Source organism: Streptopelia decaocto (genome assembly GCF_964273445.1).
Source record: "Streptopelia decaocto genome assembly, chromosome: 6".
Lineage (NCBI taxonomy): Eukaryota > Metazoa > Chordata > Aves > Columbiformes > Columbidae > Streptopelia > Streptopelia decaocto.
The window spans coordinates 41,099,935-41,120,532 of record NC_138660.1 but is presented as its reverse complement, the minus strand read 5'-3'; the positions used below and the strand labels follow the sequence as shown (position 1 = coordinate 41,120,532).

Genomic DNA, 20,598 nt, shown 5'->3' with positions numbered 1-20,598 from the left:
CTCCTTCGAGTTGCATGGAAGGACAAGGAACTAGAAAAAAAAAAAGCAAGTGACTGCCTAACAAATACACAAAGAAGATATTGAAAACTAAAACTTATAAACTGTGAGTCTTTGATGGAAAGAACTGCTCGCTCACCAGACACGCTTGGCTCAGTCTGTATTCCATCCTGAGTACTTCTTGCAAGCTCATGGAAGCTCCTTCTCTGAGCTGCCTGAGAGTAATCTTTAAGGAGGTAGGTGACATCTTATTAAGAGTCTGGGGAAGACATTAACAAATATTTTTATTCTCTTCAATTCAGATACATTTGCAAGTCTGTCTGTTCTGCATTTTAGACTTTAGACAGCACTCTTGTCCCTGAGCACACTTCTGTGATACCCGTTCCTCCTGCCCCCTCCCACCATGCTGTCATCCTCAATGAACTTACTTGCAGGAACTTCTATCAGCAACATTTCTGGGCTGTGCACCATCCCTTGTGCAAAGCCTCAAACTCCTAAGGTCACATCATTTATGAGGAAATTACTACTAGCCGGAAAATCTAATGCAGCTTGAAAGCCATTTCCAAACAGGTTATTTTGAGAAGTGAAGGCGAGTGTTACAAGGGATTATATACCTTTTTTTAATATCATATATATAGTCTGAATTCCTCTTGAATATTACTGATATGGTAGCTGATATTAGTATTGTACAGCATTTAAGTTTTATTTGGTAAAATAGTCAGAATAGCAAGGTAAAATAGTGAGATTAGCCACAAATTTTAAGTAGTTGCTTTAGGATCATCTGCAAAGACTAGACAATAGATTAAGAAGAAAATTGTGAAAGAAGAAAATGTATTAAAAGAAGTGAAACATAAATGTGTATTTGTCCAGGTTTCTGGTCTGGGATCAACAGATACTGCAGTAATTTAGCCCTGCATTGCTCTGCTGATAGGAAGGCTGGAGGTCTTACCCTCCTTCTGACTGAGCTATAAATATTATGTGACAGGATTTTGTTAAGGCACCCAAACAAATGCTGCAAATCTGACTCTCATGACTATCCTTCAGTTAACATGCCAGCAAACAGTAGGAGGAGGTGGGGAGAAAGAAAGAAAACAACTGAGTTTTAAAGCTTTCAGGGTTGTGGGGGAAAGGAGCTAAACCTTATTGTTGTTGATCTTTGTTTTCTTGCTCCAAACAAGACTCTTCTTTCCCTTTTAGCACAGCTAAAAGCTCTGTAGTACTCACAGTACAATAGATGTTTCCCGTTGATTAGGACGTTTCACCAGTAGTGAAAAGCGGCAGATGGTAAGATTTGCCCCTTTATGTTATTTTCATGGCAGACATTAGACCCGCAGACTGAAATGGCAGGTCATCAACATTAACATTTTTCCTGGCTCCCAATTACTCTTCATCCCTCTCCAGACACCAGCTGATGCAGCAATGACCCATTTTGCCTAGTTAAGCTGGAAAACATGCGATTGCCAAGTGTATTGCAAAAGCACCGGTTCTGTCCGTCTGTTATTTGCATGTTGACCACTTGCCTTGAGAGACAAGCTGGTTTTGAAAGAGCTAATGCTGGCTCAAGCTGTTGACGTCTCCTCAGTTCGGGTGAAGCTCTCTAATGACGAGCTGCCTTTCAGCAGATAAAGAAACCAGCTATACCTCTAATTACATCACCATGTAGGTCTTGGATGGACAGCAACTCTTAACTGGACTCTTCCTTTCCTATGATATGCTCTTGCTGGCTCTACCTTTGAACGGGACCTTTTCACCTTTGCGTTCCACATTCTGTCACTAGATTAAGGATTCTTCACCGAGGCCAGATTAAATGGTATGCACAGTGCAACCAGATGGTTCCACAGGTGAAAAGGTCATGGCAAATGGTCATGGCAAATTCTTTCTGGTCAAAGAAAGCATCAAAATGTGGAATATCTGAAAACTGCACTCAACTAGTCTAGGGCATCCAGCAGCTGCCTTCCCTTGGCATATCAATGAGGCTGAAGGTGGAGGAGGCACTGCCATAAATCAGACTGAAGGAAGGGGAATGAGGAAAGAAAATGGGTAGGTGTAATTGCAGAAAAATGAGTCACTGGTGTATCTAGAAATAAACTCCCTGTACAAGGAGGAGGAGGGGATCAGTGCTAGGGAACAAGCCTGAAAAGGAGAAGTGGGGGGTACTAAAATGCAAAGAAGTCTTCACAGACGTATTTGACATCTATTCCTGTATCTTTGAGACCATCTTCATTTCAACATAATGATCCTGAAAGCTACAAGCTGAATTTGCACTAGAACTGAATTCCAATTAGATACTATCAGAGGGTGACTGAATTAAGTGGCACCGACTCAGTGGAGTCCCTTACAAGAATAACAGCTGAACAGTGGCTCCATCTTTTGTCTCCAGGGCCCATTAAAGCTTCTGACATGAGCTGCTGAGGGTCCCTGAGGAAGACTTTAACTTAAAAATAAACAAAATAGCTCTTAGAGCTCCAGTGCATCACTTCCCTTGCAATAGGTGAGGATACCTGTCATTTATACTTTCTGAGATACCAAAGCATTTGTTCATACACAGGGAGCAACGGTTCTGGATGAGCTTTGACAAAATAGGTGCATCTAGCCAAAGCATCATAGAAAAGTTACTTAAGGACAGAAATAGCGCTCCCTTGCTGGTCTGCTAAGAGTTTCAGAAGGCTGTTTTGCTTGAATTCAACACTACTGAGATACCATCCAGCTTTATTCCTGTAATCTCTCTCGTCCACTTGCTGCAAACCCATTTTATTCAATGAAACTTGAATATAAGTTGAATGTAATATAAGTAAAGCTCTAATGGAGTTTTGCTTCCATAATGTATATGCTAAACTTCTGGCAATGTACTAGGTGTACTGGTTGGCACAAAGATAATTTTAAAACTTCCTTTTTCAAAAGCTGTTTGAGAGTTCCAGTCCCCAAATATTAAAACTTTAATTAAAAACTAAGCCCCAAAATATATCTGTGTATCTGGGACAGGATGCCTAATGTTAATGATACTACATTAGAAAAAAAAGCCTGAAGAAGATGGATGTTTTATTTTCTTACAACAGCAACATTTCTTCTGTAAGCTGTAAGTGAAGTACAAACAAAGCTTGTTCTATCCAATTGTAAGTAATATTTAACAGCTCCAGGACAGACTTGTACAATGCACCTGAATACAGACACTTCAAAAGAAAATGAGAAAATACACACATTACTTAGAAATGAAGATAAATTGCTTCTTGCTTTTGAGTCTGAAGTGTGTATTAAGTGTGTAGTATTACTATACATTTTTTTTGAGTAGTGTCTAAATCCAACACCCAGAAATGCATTAAAAAGATCAAAAAACACTTTGTGATGATAAATTGCTTGCTGTTTACTCAAATGAGATATCTGGAATGGAGGAAGAACAATGTTCTTCTGGCAATGTTTTATTGCAATCCTTGGCAATAAAATGAGCAGCTATAAAAGGAACCTTTATCACCAACAACCCCCGAATGTGGGAAGAGGAGAAGGGAAAGGGAGGGTTTTTTTTTACTAGATGACAATTTTATGCAATATATGATGGTATGCATAGTGTGTGGTTTTACAGAGGAAGATTCTTGTCTGTGTAGAACTACTGACAATCCCATGGGACCGTATGTGAGAACCTGAGGATCTTGGCCTAGTGTCCTACTAGTGTCGCATAGCATTAGTGATGTTAATAAGGTGACTAAAGTCTGCCCCGCGATAAGAAATTACAGAACCAGAAATAATCTCTGGGACATTACCTCTAGCTGCTTAGCGGCAAAAGGAGAACCATCTTGCTTTAATTTTTGAACAATTTCTTCCACACTATTTGCTGAAAAAATACTAAAAGAAATGAGTTAATAAATGAATGAAATACTTCAGGCTTCCTCTTCACTCTGAAGTGATAGTAACAGAATTTAGAAAGCATAACCAGCTGATCTGGCTTTTCTTAGCAATTGTTTAGTTTTCAGTAACTCATTTGACAGGCATCTCCTCTTCCTTTACAAGTCTTCAGCATTTCAATAAATCTCACTCACAAACTCCGATATTTATCCAGAAACTTTAATGACTACCCTCAGTTTTATCTGTATTTTTATAACACATCAAATCTTTAGCTATGGGCTCCATTCTACTGGTTTGCTGTCAACATCCTTCACCTCTAAACTTAGTTACTGCCATCCTTTTTCAAGAGTTTCAGCTGATTCTTATTGCTCTCATTTATTTCTCCTTCCCTTTCTGATACACAGAATTTCCAATAATAGATATGGTCTTATACCAATGAGTGTAAACACACTACGTAACATTTCATGTCCAACTGAACGATTAGTCCCACAAGTCCCCATCTACTTTCTATAGAAAATTTTCATTTTAATGTGCCAAATGGTAGTTGTTTAATATAATGGTGTATGAATCATGTAAATATGTTCAATACTTAGTATACTGATGAGTGAAATATTTAATGAGCTTCAGATAAAGCTCCCTAAAGACGAAAAAGTTTAAATTGTTAACTTGAATGTAATTTCTGTCACCTTATCTGTGGAACATTGGTACTGTTACTGGATTTAACTGCATATTCTCTATCTAAAAGAAAAGAAAATAAGAAAGATTGCTGAATACCTGTTAATCTTCTCCATATGTTCATCAAGTACAAACTCCTTTTCCTGATCAACTTTGCTCTGCTTAAAAAGCAAATACTTGGTTATTTTAGACTGAAAGCTTATCAGTACTGAAAAATTTCAATTACTTGTGTTACAGAAATATCATATATTAACATTTATTATTCATAAGACATTGAGACTTTTAATGAATTACTATTTTGCAATGTGTATAAATGAACGTGTCCCTTTATCCTGTAAATGTTAAAGATGTCGCCTCATAATGCAGTGCTTGCTCTGAGCTAATATTTATGCATATTTGAGTGGGCGGTTATCTTGTACACAAGTAATCATTATTATTCTGTCAATACATTTCTGTAATATACACTAAGAAAGCCAGTGTAGATAAATCTACTCAAAAACTTGAGGATGTTTAAAAAAAAAACCACAAAAACAACAGTTTTATTTCCTAAAAAAATATACAGGCATGTATGTAGGGATTTTTTTTAAAAAGCTATCAAAAAAAAGGCATTTTTCTTCTTTATCTTTTCTCTGTCATTTTACAAAATTTTATTTAGACAGCTAAAGAGCGCAGAAGATCTGTTGTCCTTATGTGGAAAGGCTGTCAGATGTTTCATATCTTCTGGCATTCAAGGGTTTAGGACATAAGCAGATGTTTCAGTAACAGCAGCTGAGGCTGAGAAAGGTTCCCTGTCATTTCAGTTCTGGTATCTAAAAATACACGGCTTCCTTTTCCACCCAGTGTCACCTTGTAAAGTACTACACTGCAACATTTCATCACTCCTATTTCATAGCTTTCCAGTTTGTCAAAATAATCAGTACTACTATGTAAATTAGCTCATCCCATTTATTTTTCTAATTAATCTTTATATAAAAACTAAGTCATTCCAAACCAGAAATAACAAGAGTAGACACTGCTCATTTTAAAGCCAAACAACTGGGGAGTAATAGATTGACTGAATACATTGAATCCTGACTTGACTTCAGAAGTTTCCTTTCTTTTGAAATAAGATTACAGTGCACATCAAAACAGCTAAAATAACCACTGAATGAAGCAATTGTAAAGCCAAAATGTTTTTGTTTTCATGCCCGTTTTTACATGCGGCTAATACAAACACTGATCACGTTTTCTTGACAGAGTTACATTCACGTCCAGAATCACAACAGAGATCTATGGGTTTGTCTGCTGGGAAAGCAGCAGCTTTCTCCTCCTTAAAATACTGCTGTAAGACCTCAGGTGCTTTCCCTACAATGTATGTGCTAGTACTTATCCTATGGATAACTGCTGTGCTTATTCCGTCTTTCAATTATCTCAAGGTTACAAACATATATTTCAGAAATTAAAGTAAAAACTCAAGCCTTTAAATTCAGGTTTCAAATTGGAACTGCAGATGATGTGCATCAAAATAATGCTAAAATTTACATCAAATGCATCAAGCATTTAAATTTTAATTTTGACCGCTACAGAATGAGCGCTACAAATTAGAATTTTAGAGAGTGCTAAGAGTTTGGACACCCGTTAGTTTTTAACCATAAAACAAATGATCAATAGCATGGATTAAAAAAACATTTGTATTTACGTAAGTTTAACAGTTCTGCTTGATTTCAGCAACTGATCGGATTACCTTCACATGGTAAGAGTTCAGTAAGTCTGCAATATTTTCTGTTGAAGGAGATTTCAGTGCTATCAGGTCCTTCTCTAAGGCAGGTAGCTATTACAAATAAGATTTAATTAAAAATAAGTAAAACAAAATGTACTTATTGGATTATTACTACTCTGGTAATAGTAATAGATAGTATATATGTATATAAACACCACCCCACAATTTTTGCACAGATCTTAAAGAGGTATTAAGTAAACAACACAAGGAGCCAGAGTTCACTTTCCAGTGTTGAACCATCTGGACTTAGTGATGTCTGCAGTGATGAGCAACAGACTGATAAAGAACATATTCATGGGGTGTTAAAAAAAAACCTGTTCACAGTGCATGGCCAGTTTATTAATGTAATGTAATTGTGCCTCTGCATGCTGACAGAAGTATACTGGCATGCTACACAACTCAAACTTGTTGTTACAGCGCAGGCTGTGGCCTTGCTAGCCCTGGTTAGTGCTTACCTTTTCAGAGTCTACAAAATGCGTGGCGATGCCAGCTTTTAGTACATCTCTTCCTTTCAGCCGAAAACCTGTTAGTGCCAGGAAATAGCCCATCTTTCCTGATAGCCTTGGCAAGAAATATCCTCCACCTACATCAGGAAAAAGGCCTGTAATACACAAAACAAAACCAAAACATGAAGGGAGAAGAACTTGTCCTAATCACGGATGTAACTTAGCAGTTATTTTTTCTTGTCTGGCCTGTATCTCCCTGATGTAGGTACGGCTCTCTTGCCCAAGGAGAGACTTGCTCCTTGACTTAGTTTGACATTTCTCTTTCATCAAAAGCCTTCCTAAAAGAAAACTCTGGAACACCTTCCAAACTGACTCCTTTCCACTGGCACATAATTTACAAATATCTACCAGACAACAGTGTCCGTTCTATCTGCCAGCAACTTGAGACATTTTTAGAAGCCTGAAGAATCAAATGTGCTCTCAGAAAAAACAGAGGTGACACAAAGAACTGTGAAATAATCTGTGCCACCTCAAAGTGGCTGCTGCTTTGTCTCTGAAATTTGTTATTACTATAAAAATATCAAACAATGATGAAGTGCCTCTTGCACATCGAAGTTTGAACAAATTTTGGGGCTGAGAAATTCTTAACAGATCAACAATATTGCCAGGGTCTTCCTCAAGGTGGAGGCACAACATGCTGACCTAATACCCAGCTCTTTGATGGGACTAGGACTAACCTGCAATTTAAAAAAATTATATAACTTTCCCATTCAGTGACTGTCTTACATTTATATTTTTTTAAAATCTAGAGAGTAGGGTGATTTTTAAAAATTCAAAGCTGTGAATAAAATTTAAAAGACGTTTAACAGTTGTAAATGCAAAATATACCTACTTTTATCACACTTTAAATATTTAAAATAACTTTGTCAATATCTACATTATTCCGTTATATACACTAATCACCTACACAATAAATTCAAACACTTTTTGTAACTTTTAACATACTTAAGAAAACTAAATCTAGCTTTATCAGGCTCAGAAATCTAAATGGAAAGCAGTATCCTGCTTATACTTCGAAATAATCACCCATGGTGCATTCATGAAACTGGAAGCCTTTTGAAAAAATTAAAGGTGTGATTTTTTTTTTTTTTTTTTCACTTTGAGAGAATAAATGAAACATTAAAATAAATGACAAGGGATACAAATGAGCAATAAGAAACTCAGAAAACATTTCCAAAAGCAGAGATAGTAGCTGGAAAGATTAAGATGTACATAAGGAGTTTAAATGAGGTTCTGACAGAAGGTGATGATTTTTCACTCACAAGTAGTTCCTTTCAGTCACAAAAGAGTATGTATTGTATAAAGACTTTATTGCAAGTATTTTAAGATGTGGGAAATTAGTGGTGCCTGAACATCCCTCCCCCTTGGATAGAATCGAGGGGAGGTTTTTTCCAGACACCTTCTCTTCAGTGTTTTTCTCTTCTCGATAATCTTTAAATTTCAATGCTGCCTTATGTTCTCACCCATCTCAGCTTCTCTTCTGGTTTCCTCTTGGTCCTCCCTTAGTTCTGCAGCCTCTAATACATCACAAAGTTGGGTTTAGTAGCCACTTCCTACCAGTTGTAGTATTCTATTCCCATTCCCACTGATGTGCATGTTGCCATTAACTGATTTATTCCTGAGACATACAGCTCTTCTCCCAAAACACTGAACGTCTCGTTCGCACCCTTTAAAAGCCCTGACCTGTATTAACCTCAGTTCATCACTGATCTTCTTTTTCATCTGTACTCACTTTCTGAATAGTCTACTCTGCAAACCTCAGTTTGAGCCAATCTTGTCGCTGCCAAGATTGTAATTTAGTTTTATGCTGCTATTCATCTGTTTCCCCTTGAATATCCCACTACTGCAATAAAAATCCTTCACTTCAAAATGAAACAAATGCCCTCCAAAGCAAAAAGGCAATTATGTTATTCTCCCCATCCCCCAGGACTGCAGCAGCCAACAACCTTTCTCTCTGCTGTAACTACAATACCAACGCTGAAGTACCATCCTCCCCATGCTCCACGTTCCCAGAGGAAAAGCCACTTACCTGTCGGGTTCTACAGGGCCCTTCCATGCGGCCATACACAGGGAAATTAGTTCTAACTAAACTGGGAAGTTGATTAGCTTAAGTTGCTTTAGAGGTGAATAAAACGAAACTGAATTAAGGTTTCTTTAATTTATTAGGGAAATTACACACAGGATTAGTGAAGGTGTAAGTAATCCACTTTAAACTCACTTGGTTGCATAAGTGCAGTCCACTATAGCTTCTACTGTATCCTTTCCAAGGTCCCTGTTGTCTTCTCTTACAATTTTACTCCTCTTTTCCTTGTTCTACGTATTTCTCTTAATTCTCTCAATAATGCTTCCCATATGTTTCTGCTTGCTACTAGGTTTCTCTTACCATATTCCATAATACTTGTTTTTTGTGTTGGTTTTTTTTTTCCTTTTGATAGTGTTTACCAGTTATTTCTCATATTCCTACTTAAATAAGAGGAGAACTGACTGTCTGCTGGGCTGAGCAGGCTAAAACCTGTGCCTGTAACGCTGCCTTGCAGTCTGCGCTCTGAGACAGACGCAACGTGCTTCACTGTAATAACCATAGTGAAACTCCCCGCAGTTTCCAAACATAAGGTAAAGGTGCTGCTTCTACATTCCTACCTTAACTTGCAGAGGTGGTTAGAGATTTATTACTAAATGACTTACAGAAAGCTAAAAACTTGGAAGGATATACAAGAAAGTGTCCACTGTTTTTAGAACATCACCTTAGAGCCCACTTCTTACAACGTACTTTCACCTTTTGTTCCACCTAAACTACTTTCCAGTGCTTTATCTTATCTTTGTCGAGTTCAAACTCCTACAATCTGGAACTTTTATTTCTATTTGCAAAGTGGTGTATCTATCTATATCCTTTTATTTATGGTGGCGTATGAATGCAGAATAATTGTGTGAAAATGTAGCAGCTGAATGAATGCTTTGTTTTCATTTCACAGGAAAGGTGTAATGCCTACTGAAATAACTGAACATATGAAAAAAATCAATTAATAAACATCTAGACAGCTAGACATTTTAAACATACACCACAGATCGAAACAGCTAAGCCCCTAAATCCAAACAGATTACAGTGGGTTTACATCTAATTGATCCTAAAAAGGTTTTAATTACTTTATTTACTAAGCAACTTTTAAGCTTTTCCTTTCCATGTCTTCACAGTCTATTTTTTTTAAAAGTCAGTCCTTGTCAACACATAATCTTTATTAATCTAAAACTACCTTTGAAGAAGCAAGCAAGAAAGATAACGTTAGTGTTAGAGTAATTTCATATGCTAAAGAACCTCACTGTTAAAAAAAGTTTCCTTCAAATGGTTTTCTTGTACAACAACTGATTATGAACTTCACGAGTTTAGCAAATTCCTTCAGCAGGAAAAAAGCATTTGGAGAGCCACAATAGTTTTTGTTTTTCTAATCCCAAACTTATTTGTTGGGGGTTTTTTACCTTATTTCTTTCTTTTAATATTGTGTAATTGTTCAGAAATTCTTTTAAGAAAATAATGGTCACTAGTCCTTACAACTAATTATTCAATGATGAAAGCATTAATGGAGTATATACGCCAGACCATAATAGGCTCAATGGAGGTACCCGGTTGGTGCCAGGATTGGCTTGAAGGGAAACACAAATGATTTCACAGGAGGGTTCACTTTAATCTGACTGACTTCTCTTGAGCCATACCACCATCTTCATAGAGCTCTGAGACACAATATTTTATTTTGTACATCTTAGAGCTGACAAAGAAGCTGGAGGATCAAACATTAAGAAACACCAGATACATGTTGCTATTTTTAAAAAAAAAAAAAAAAGTGACAACACTGTGATCTCACCTGCACCCAATCTGTATGCAATTGTAATGGGTCTGCATTAATAATCTACAAGAAAAGCTGGATTTTCAACATCTGTCTCATTAACATTGCAGATCAGCTTGTGGTATGGCTAGTTTGACTTATACTGCCCTCCAAATGTAAAGCTGGGTGACATCCTTGCACTAGGATCTTCACACTTTACCTGCCTACATCTGTAGCAAAGACCTAGTTCCTCAGATTCACTTCTGTTTTGAAAGAATTGTATCCTGCTGGTATTTGTGTCAGTCTAGACAGTAAACCCAGGTTAAGAACCTCAGTGTTCAACCTCCCAGAATACAGAGAAGTTTCTATTAATTTAATAGAAAATATGGTCATCTCTGATTCCTTTTTTAAAATTCTTTAATTACTGCTTTCAGTCAAAGTCATTTTATCCCAATTACACAAACACTGAAACTATAAACACATTAACGTGTGATAATCTGTTTTAAATACTTACCTATTGCTGTTTCTGGCATTGCGAAAACTGTCTTTTCTGTAGCAACTCGGAAACGCCCATGGACTGAAACACCAACTCCCTATGCATGGAGCACAAACAAAAGACAGTTATAAAATAACCAGTAAAAATAATCATAACCATAATCCTATGTAATCAACTCTTGCTTTGCTCTGCAATGAAATAATATTAGATTTACCATGCACATCTCAACAAAATATTAAAAGGCCTTTTACGGTTCAAACACTAATAAAGCATTGTATTACCTTTATGATTTGGCTGAAATAACATTATTTGCTTTGAAAGATTGATGAGTCATGCAGAGATAGACTTCAAACACCCACGAGAGACAGCAACAATATAAACGAGTGATCCCATTTTCTCCGTTAGACTATTACGGGAATTGTCATACTTTTGCTAATGTTACCCCCTCTATAATTTTTGCACTTACTCCAAACCACCACAAAGAAAAAAGCCCACCAATACTTTTGGAATATACACGAATTGCACAAAGTTGTAATTCTAATACATAAAAAACGAACTGTTCTTATAATATTATATTTACCTACTATATCAATAGAGAAGTAATTTAAGCAGGAAAAGCTTTCAGTTCAGCGTTATCAATTAAAATTCAAAGTATGTGGTCAGAAACTCACTTATTTAACCTGAGGACTTTCGTTCTCCAAGTCAGAACTAGAATTCACATTTCTAAGTATCCAGTATTCTCTAGCACTCCCTCCTGATTTGACACTTCCCTTCAGGAGCAGAAGAACTCCTGGTATTGGCCATCACATCTTTTCAGATTTAGGCAGTAAGCAGCAGCAAGGCCAAATGAAAAATACAATTTCAGTTCACACAAAATAATTTAATTTAGATACAGTTCAAGAGGCAAACTGACAAATTTCAAGAAAAATCTTTATCCAACAAAGTTACTATTATTTAGTAGTAATATTCAAAATAATCCAAGAATATTTGGATTACTGGATACAACCACAACATACACATGAAGAAGTCTCACTTCTCAAAACTTATCTACATGATACACGTCAATAAGAATGTGTGTTAGATCTTACTTGAGACAAAACCCTCTACCAAGAATTTTTTTTTCATACAGATGTTTTCTCTCTTTTCCTTTCCACTGTTTCAGATTATTTCCTTTCCTTGCTGTTAAATTTACCTTTGCTTAGTTCTTCTATCCATCCAATTTTTATACTAACCTAAGGTCTCTTAAATAACATTGGCCAAAAGAAGTCAGTGTCTAATGACAATATAATAAGATTTTTAAGTAACATTTCTAATTGTTTAGATACTAGAAAAGTGGCACTTTATCTAAGTAAGGCTACTGGTGTTCACAAAAGTGTTCACAGTAATTCATACTTTACATCAAGAACAGTGGGATTAATCGGGTGATACGGGCTCAGACCAGCGCTACAGATCTGATAAGATTTTAAGGAGGGAGTAGAACATAGTAGAGCTTCTTGTCATTTTGCTTATCTACAGAGATCTTTGGGTGGGGTTTACATTAAAATTTTAAAAAGTTATCTCAATTTAATACAAGTTACATCCATTTCCTCACACCATTCTCATGCATTTTTCCCTGGCCTCTCCTCAAATTCTGCCCAGCAAGAAATTAATTGTCACTGCTTATTCCATTAGGGTGACACTTGACTAAACTGGAAAATATCTTCAAGTTTTTTTCTGTAAAATAAATATCTGCCAGTCTCAGGTTTTAATAGAGATGTATTATGTCTTTACGATTCCAGACTAATTTCCTGAGAAATGGACACTTAAGGTAATTGATACGATTTTATATCCAGAGACTAAGCCAAAACCAGCTCTAGAAGTCTTCAATGAAATGCAAATGTGACGTTATCACTTCCAACTTTTTAAAAAACATCGTAACAGCGCATTTTCACTGTATCTGGTAAAGCCTGGTGTTGTTTTTATGCATGTTCAGCAATAATGACAACCTTTCTATGAAGATAATGAAACTTAAAAATCATGCCCTTTTTGCTCTTTCTAATGCTGAAATTACTTTTTTCCTAATCCCACATCTAATGTAAATAGTATCTATCATAAAGCTTTTTTTCCGGCTTATTTTCGAGACAATCGGAAGTTTATATAAGGACTCAAGTTTTCAGCTTGAGTACTAAGTAACAAAGACTAGAGTGTGAAATCCATGAAGAGAGCTTCTCTTCCAGGCTTGTTCTTTTTACAGTGATAAAAATAACTGTAGAGTTTTAAAAATAAAGAGTTGAAAGAGGAAATTTTCTCTTGAAAGAAGTAATTAAATCAGATTTCACTTTTTCAGGCACTAAAGCCATAATTGGATTTGTTTTTTAGATAGCCTTCAAGCTTTGTATTATAGATAAGAGCTTAATTTTATATGTATATTTAAAAGACTAAAACTCTATTTTCTTTCAATTCATTATAAAGAAAATAATGCAAATATGTCCTTATTTCTTTGAAGATCATTTCTAAATAATCCAACATAAAGATAAAATAAGGAGAGAAAAATGAGTTAGTGCTTTGACAGTACAAACCCCAGTAATTTATTAAACTAGTGATCATGTGCTTTCTAATGTTTATTTGCAACTTCCCAAATAGTTATTTTAACACACTCACTGTATGTGTTTAACCTTCTCCATCTAATACAGAGGACAGATGCTTCTTAGTTTAATATAATAATATCCCAAGTAAAGGAAGTCTAAATGCATTCCTCCTTCATTTCTGGCTTTTTAAAAATCAAATTTAACTGAAATCTTACACAACTAGAGTTAAAATATATACTAAAGCTAATATCTTCCTTCAGACTTTTCCAAGATAATAGATTCCTATGGTAAATCAAGCCTGTTTTTTAATGCAGATAGTTTATCTTAATTAATGGCATGGAACTTTTTTTCCCCGTTGACAGCTGAATGTTTGAATTTCATAAAGGATACTTAAAGAATAAGACTAAAAGTTAAGAAATTACCAAGCAATTAATTTAAACAATCTTCTTGTAGGGTTTACATATGAATTAACCAAACACATAGATAAGAGCAGAAATGGTGGTCTGACAATGTATTACTGGAGATCAATTAGCTATGCAGGTCTTTGGTTACACATTACATTTATTACTGCATGGATATTAAGATATTAATCCTAAAACCAGTGTGTTACAGCTCAACTATTAGGCTCAGCTCACCTCAGTAAGGCACATGATATTATAGGCAGTTCTGTCTGAATTCCTCAACAAGCTTCTGGAACAGCCAGTAGAGTATCTGAATTTTACTTCAGATACACAATTTCCTACTCAATGCCATATTTCAAAAGTCATTATGTGATTGTGTATAGAAAATTTATCATTGATTTCCATTTTTTTATCATGATGAATACAGAACCTTATTAGAAGTATTTCTCAAATGAAAACCAAGGTGCAAATTACTGATAGATGGAGAAATAGAAACAGAAAATTAAACTGTAGCTGGAAGGCTGTTTTACAGTATCTTAAATTGAGAATGACCCATATTAGTAAATTGGAGAACTTATCGCATCTAGGGAACTTATTAAGAAATTGAGGGACACCACAACATGCAGCACAAAATAAATATGCCCTTCCTGAATGACATGTATAAACATCTGTTCACATACAGAAAAACAGACCTGTGTCACAGCAAAACCATAAATTATATTTAGTCTATTTACTAAATAACCTAACTCAGACTGTAATCACTGCCTAGGAAAGCATAAACAACAGAAAAAAAAGAAATACAAACAGAAAAAGCTTTCAGGATTGTTGCTTTTATCATCTTCACTAAGCTGATAAAGAATTCTTAGCTGTTCAAGCAAACAATTTTGTGATAACACCAATATTAATACCATCTGCAGTTAAAGTCCTGTTGCACCAGTTAACATGCCATGATCACACTCATTTTTAATTGCATAAGAATACAGTTGTTGGTAGGGCTAGAACCACAGAAGAATCGTCACAATCAACAAACAAAGTGTAACACAACAAATGGCAAATATACCTGACTACAGGTTTATAAAAATTGCCAAGGTGCAGCAAAAACATTTTGAAAAGCATCAGTTAGCAAAGTCAGTGAGTGGAATTGATTCAGGAAGCAGCAGGAGCTTATAGTGATGTTAGATCCAAAATCACTGATGTAAGAGCATTATCCCCTGCAGCCAGACATAGAAAATCTTAAACTGAATCAAAATTAATCTTTGTTCATCGCTAATGTTATGGATCACTCCAGAGAGTATAATCTGTTTTTATCTGTAGATACTAACAGACAAGATGACTTAGTGAACCAGAGCAATGCAGTATAACAGATCAATCTGGACTGAGAATATCACTTCATTTGGTTGATGAAAGATAAATCAACTCTTATTAAAGTATTTTAAAAATATCATTTAAAACAGTGGAGTTTTTTTAACTTTTCAATCATTTAGTGTGGTATTTTAAAACACAAATATTAATGTAATAGGATTTAAATGTAAAATATTAATTTCCACGTACTGATTATGCATCAGAGATTCTCACAGAAGCACAACTAGCTCACTGGAGACAGATTCTCTGTAATAATATCTGATGTTTCAGTCCTGTTCTCCTGACCCCTAATTATGTAAACAAATTTGATCCAACCATATTAATAGTAATCACTTAGGTTCTTCTTACAGTGAAACCTGTAAAAAAAAAAACCAACCAAACATCAGCCGTTCCATGCACCAATGCTGTTAACAATGAGCGTCCCTTATCAACAGAATTTAGTTTGAATTTTTAAAAGCTCTTTCATGTCAGAGTCTATAGCAAAAGTAATCAATTACTAACAAGTGACACTTTTTCTAGTGTTAAATTTGAAAGCATTCTTTATTTCCCAATGTTGTTCCCTAGTGTCCCCCTATACGTAACTGGCCGCGCATGTTCAGAAAACAATAGTAAACACTTTTTAAATTGTTTCTAAAATTCTGGAAGACAAGTTCTGTCCCTTTGTCCCTCTATATCACCTAATAATTCAGCTACTGCAAGAAATCCATATGTCCAACTCACCACATCTTAATGTCTGCAGGGAGAACAGGAGTGAACCCGTTTCATCAACTTGCACCAATGCGTAACTAAGTTCTGGTTTTACCTTAAAATTGAGGAAACACTTCTTATTGTTAAAGACAGGCACATGCAACAGAACTTTATTTAAACAGGGGCACAGTTATTTGGGATGACAGGAGTAACTGAGGGCATTTTGTAATGATGTGCTATTTCTCAAGAAAAAGTGCTTAGAAGGTATAAGATTAAAACTGAATCCAGGAGAAAATAAGTATTTGAATTCTTCTGGAAAGGAGAAAAATTAGCGGAAATATGAAAGGATGGAGAAGCAGGCAAAGATAATTCTCTTCAGAACCTATTTCCCTTGATCTGTAATAAAGGGAAGGAGAGGGAAATAATTAGAGAACTCTCAATACGAGACTAGGCATCTACATGAATGCCTAGAGTTAGAGAAAAGTAGTGCGGCTTTTAGCAAGAAAGAGTCTGGTATTAAATGATCACTGCAATGACAGTCAGCGATGTAGGGCTAAGAAAGTCCTTTCCATGAAGCCACAAATAAAACCTCCTTTAAACATACACAGGTGTCAGAAAAAAATAATACCCTAGAAAGTGCAGCTTAAAACTTCAACTTCAGTCTCGGAGTAGACAAGTGATTTTTTTGCTCTGTGGTGTGATCTGTATGCTATTACATTGCACAGGAATGCAAACACTTATTCTGTAATTCTAAAATATTAAGTGCAGTACAATTGCATAATACCAACATCTGTACCGTGCACATTCAGGAAGCTTGCTTTTCCCTTTGGGTGTAAAATAGTGGAATTAATTCCTTTTCATAACGTATGCTGAATAATGCAGTCCTTGTAGAGCTGGGAGAGGAGTTTTACTTACTGCACCAGTACTGACCCATCATTTAAAATACTTGTTTTCAAGGCAGTGCTTTATGACAAGCTCTTTGGGGAATAACATCACATGCAAATTGTTACACATTCAGTGGTTATTTTTTGGTGATGTCAAGAGCTGCTGATATTATAGTTCAATTAGCTACAAAATGAAGTGCAACATTTATCCCTTGGATCACAGGCAGACCAGATGGTAAGTAATACTGTAATATCAGCAAAGAGCGCATCCTTTCTTCATATTGCCTCAGCATTGTTTTCAACATCCTATATTACAAAAGCTAAGTGGTACACCAAGTCAATCTCACAAAGATTTGTATGACAGATGACTTACTGCAAAATCTGTGTTCTGCATTACAGTAAAAGCTGCCTTCAGCTTTGAAACACTGGCAACAAAAAATGCCACAAGCTCTTCTGTGGTGCACACGCATGAGTTTCCAGAGAGAGGGAGAGAATCAGAAAGCAGCTTTTCCAGGTTTAATATGACCATTTAACTTCGGGGCAGATTTTAGAGCATACATTAACACAAAACCAAAGATGGATGCACATTCCTCTAATTAAAAATTGTATCACAAGTGGGCAAAAAATGTGAGATTTTACACATACAGTTAATTCTAATGTCTCCTAGCTTTTGAATGCTCATCTCAAATGCTGCTATTTACACCTCTGTGTAAGAGCTATATGCACACAACTTCTAAGAATACGTCCTAAGAGCAAATAAATTAAAAAAAACAGATGGAAAAACATATTACAATGTGGAGGAAAATGGGGAGCTTCCCCTGCACCCCATTGTGTTTTTATTTGCCTCAGGAATATCAGAAGACACCTAACTTAAAGTTAAATGTTTACATAGCATCTGCAGCTATTGCGGCCTATCGTATTTGTCTGGATGCTTTTTCGGCAGATTCTCTATTAACAGCTCACAGTTCAAGTGAGGTCATGATGCAGTAAAGCAGTCGGTTGTCTTTACACTTCCCACCTTCCTCTTTCAGTCTTCTGTCACTTCAGCTAAACATATTGAAATGTCAGTATTCATGGTTTACGAGATCTTAACTTTGGTTTTAGATAGAGGCTCACAACTTCTATATAAATACTTTTTATGGAAAAGAACAGGCAAACATCACGTATTATGTTCACAATGATTTTGTTTCACTAGTGTGCAAGAAAAGACAGCAACACCAGGTAACTTGCTCAGAAGGACAGGCTCTGTGGAGATGTCTGTACCCACAAATGGCACAGAGATCCAGCGCAGACCCTTCTCTCCTACTTTTACATCACTGGGAACTGGGTTTGGTACTGGGCTGTGGACTGTGGAATCTTTGAGACGTTCCTTCCCTTCCCTCCTCCCACCTACCGCAGCAGTGCACCCAGTTGTAACTCAGAGGGTAACTCGTGAAGCCTGGGAATAAAGAATTTTATTTATGTTTTTTATCTGCAGTAGTAAGAAAGGTGTGCTTTATCTTACACTGCAATAAAAAAAGAAAAATAAACAACAAATAATTCCAATTTACAAATACGTAATTTAAATTCAACATTGATGTTGACTTTTTTAAACATGTTTTGGAAGAAACAAGGGAAAAAGTGTTACTTGCAGATGTATGCCAGAAATTTTACATATATGTTGGCAGGGAATGGAACATTCCACACAATTTGGATAAAAATGGAACAGGATAAGAACAGCTATTGCTCAACTCCAGCTCCTGTGTGTGCTGGAATTCTATTGACTAAAACATAAAACATACAAGCTGCTTATGACATCACTACCAATTTACTTGATAAGAAATCTTAGTGTAATAAGAACTGCTGACCAAGAACTGCTAAAGTATAAGTTTAGACATCTGTAACTACATTGGTAGAATACCCATGGAACCTGTAGCAAACTCTAGCAATATTGTTCATCATCAGAAAACATCATATTAATTTAGCTGTTGGAAAGTATTCACTAGAAATTTAATTTCTAGTCTCAGTAAACTCTCTTAAAATCTAGAACTGATGGTCTCCTAGCACCTGATGCTTTGAGAAGCTGACATTTAAATGGGCTATTTGTGACAGATTATCTCTGTGATATATGGAGGATAATTATTCTGTTCTACTTGGTGCTGACGATTTCTCGAGCTGAAATACTGTCTGGTCTCTAGTAATGAACTGTAAAGCACTCAAATGGAGAGATTCCAGAGGACTGCAGGAAGACCAAGAGACTTAATCTATAGTTAAGGCTGAATAACTATCCTTATCCCCATTAAAGAGAGATGGCTAGGAGCAAGGAATGCAACTATCTCAAAATGTTCTTAGAGAGCTGTGGCTAAGACAAGAATATATTGATTACACATACTAGAGACTTAAATTAGACACTGGGGAATCATAATCTGAAAGAATAACTAATTCCTGCTGTTGTAGAGTTCTGAAAAACTGCTAAGCAATTACCTTGCTATATTTAACCCTTCTTCAAGTGCAAATGAATAATCCTGAGGCTTCTCTCAACTCTATACTTCCATATAATCTAAAACTTAACATATTTGACACTACCTGAGTGACTAACACAGACTCAAACAGTTCTTTAAAAAAAGAACTCACAAAGTGGGCCCTAAAATCTAACAGAGTTGGGGATGGAAATAACGTTGGGTGACCTTTCTCTCCTTAAATTGCAAGATACAATAAACTTTCAACTTCCTCTTACTCTCCCTAAACATGATTAGAAAATAAGATTCTCAAAGGGCTTTGCAAACTATTTAAGAGAGCTGTCAACTCTATCAAACTCTATTTCTGTACTGAAAACGTTGCATGTTATCACATAATTAAAATCTACTTGCCCCACAGGAAGGTGTTATCCTAAAACTCAAAGCATTAATTGTTAAAGCAAGAAGTATAACATAATGGTATAACCTTTATGAATCTGTAGCTTGCTAAAATAAAGTTAACAAATATGCTGTGTAAGAGGTCACAATAAAGGATTAAATCCTGTATATAATTGTCCAAAGCCAAGAATTCCTATGTTTGAGCAAGTCTTTACTCATCAGTAAAAAAATATTTTGAGGCCTATTTTAGCCTTATTAATAATTAAACATGTAAACATTCAATAGTATTGGACAATAGGCCTGAAACAGCAGCACATTGCTTTTCAGAAAGCACGAAATTCAACTGTGAAACCAATTGCCACAGGCCTTTCTGAAGACCAAGCCTACTTATTGTCAAAAAATACCAGATGAATGGAGAGGTCAGCAGGATTACTGATGGTTATTAACACCGTGGTTCTGAAATAAATCCTAACTCAGGAAGTTTCTAAATCATGCATGCTCTAGAAGATGATACTAAGGAGGAGGGTAGTTTGTATACACTGTCATAGATTCCTCCCTACACTAAAAGCAATGGCCTTTGCTCCTAAAAATGATGTACTTCTTATTTGGCAATATGTCACTAAAGTTTTAAATTTGCTTTATTTATTTTTATTTAACTTTGCTTAAGTAAAGTCAGTCCAGTGACCTGAACCCCATTCATTAACTTCCAAAGTCTATGCCCAGCATTTCTTTTTCTGTCAAATATTCACCTTGAATTCTCAGCCAAATCAACTGA

At 35.8% G+C, this 20,598-nt stretch overlaps 1 protein-coding gene across 4 annotated transcripts in view; it reads right to left on the bottom strand.

Annotated features, from left to right (window-relative positions):
* The window catches only part of HIBCH (3-hydroxyisobutyryl-CoA hydrolase), a 44,824-nt gene that overhangs the window by 8,006 nt on the left and 16,220 nt on the right, over positions 1-20,598 (bottom strand). For 2 of the 4 annotated variants that reach the window (XM_082056896.1, XM_082056898.1), the window contains exons 7-12: positions 11,107-11,185; positions 6,724-6,869; positions 6,233-6,319; positions 4,609-4,670; positions 3,753-3,834; positions 137-256 (exon numbers count right to left, since the gene is read on the bottom strand). In XM_082056896.1, coding sequence (XP_081913022.1) covers positions 137-256; positions 3,753-3,834; positions 4,609-4,670; positions 6,233-6,319; positions 6,724-6,869; positions 11,107-11,185 — 576 coding nt within the window. The remainder of the gene's footprint in view (positions 1-136; positions 257-3,752; positions 3,835-4,608; positions 4,671-6,232; positions 6,320-6,723; positions 6,870-11,106; positions 11,186-20,598) is intronic. The other 2 variants (XM_082056897.1, XM_082056899.1) reach the window with 1 other exon arrangement.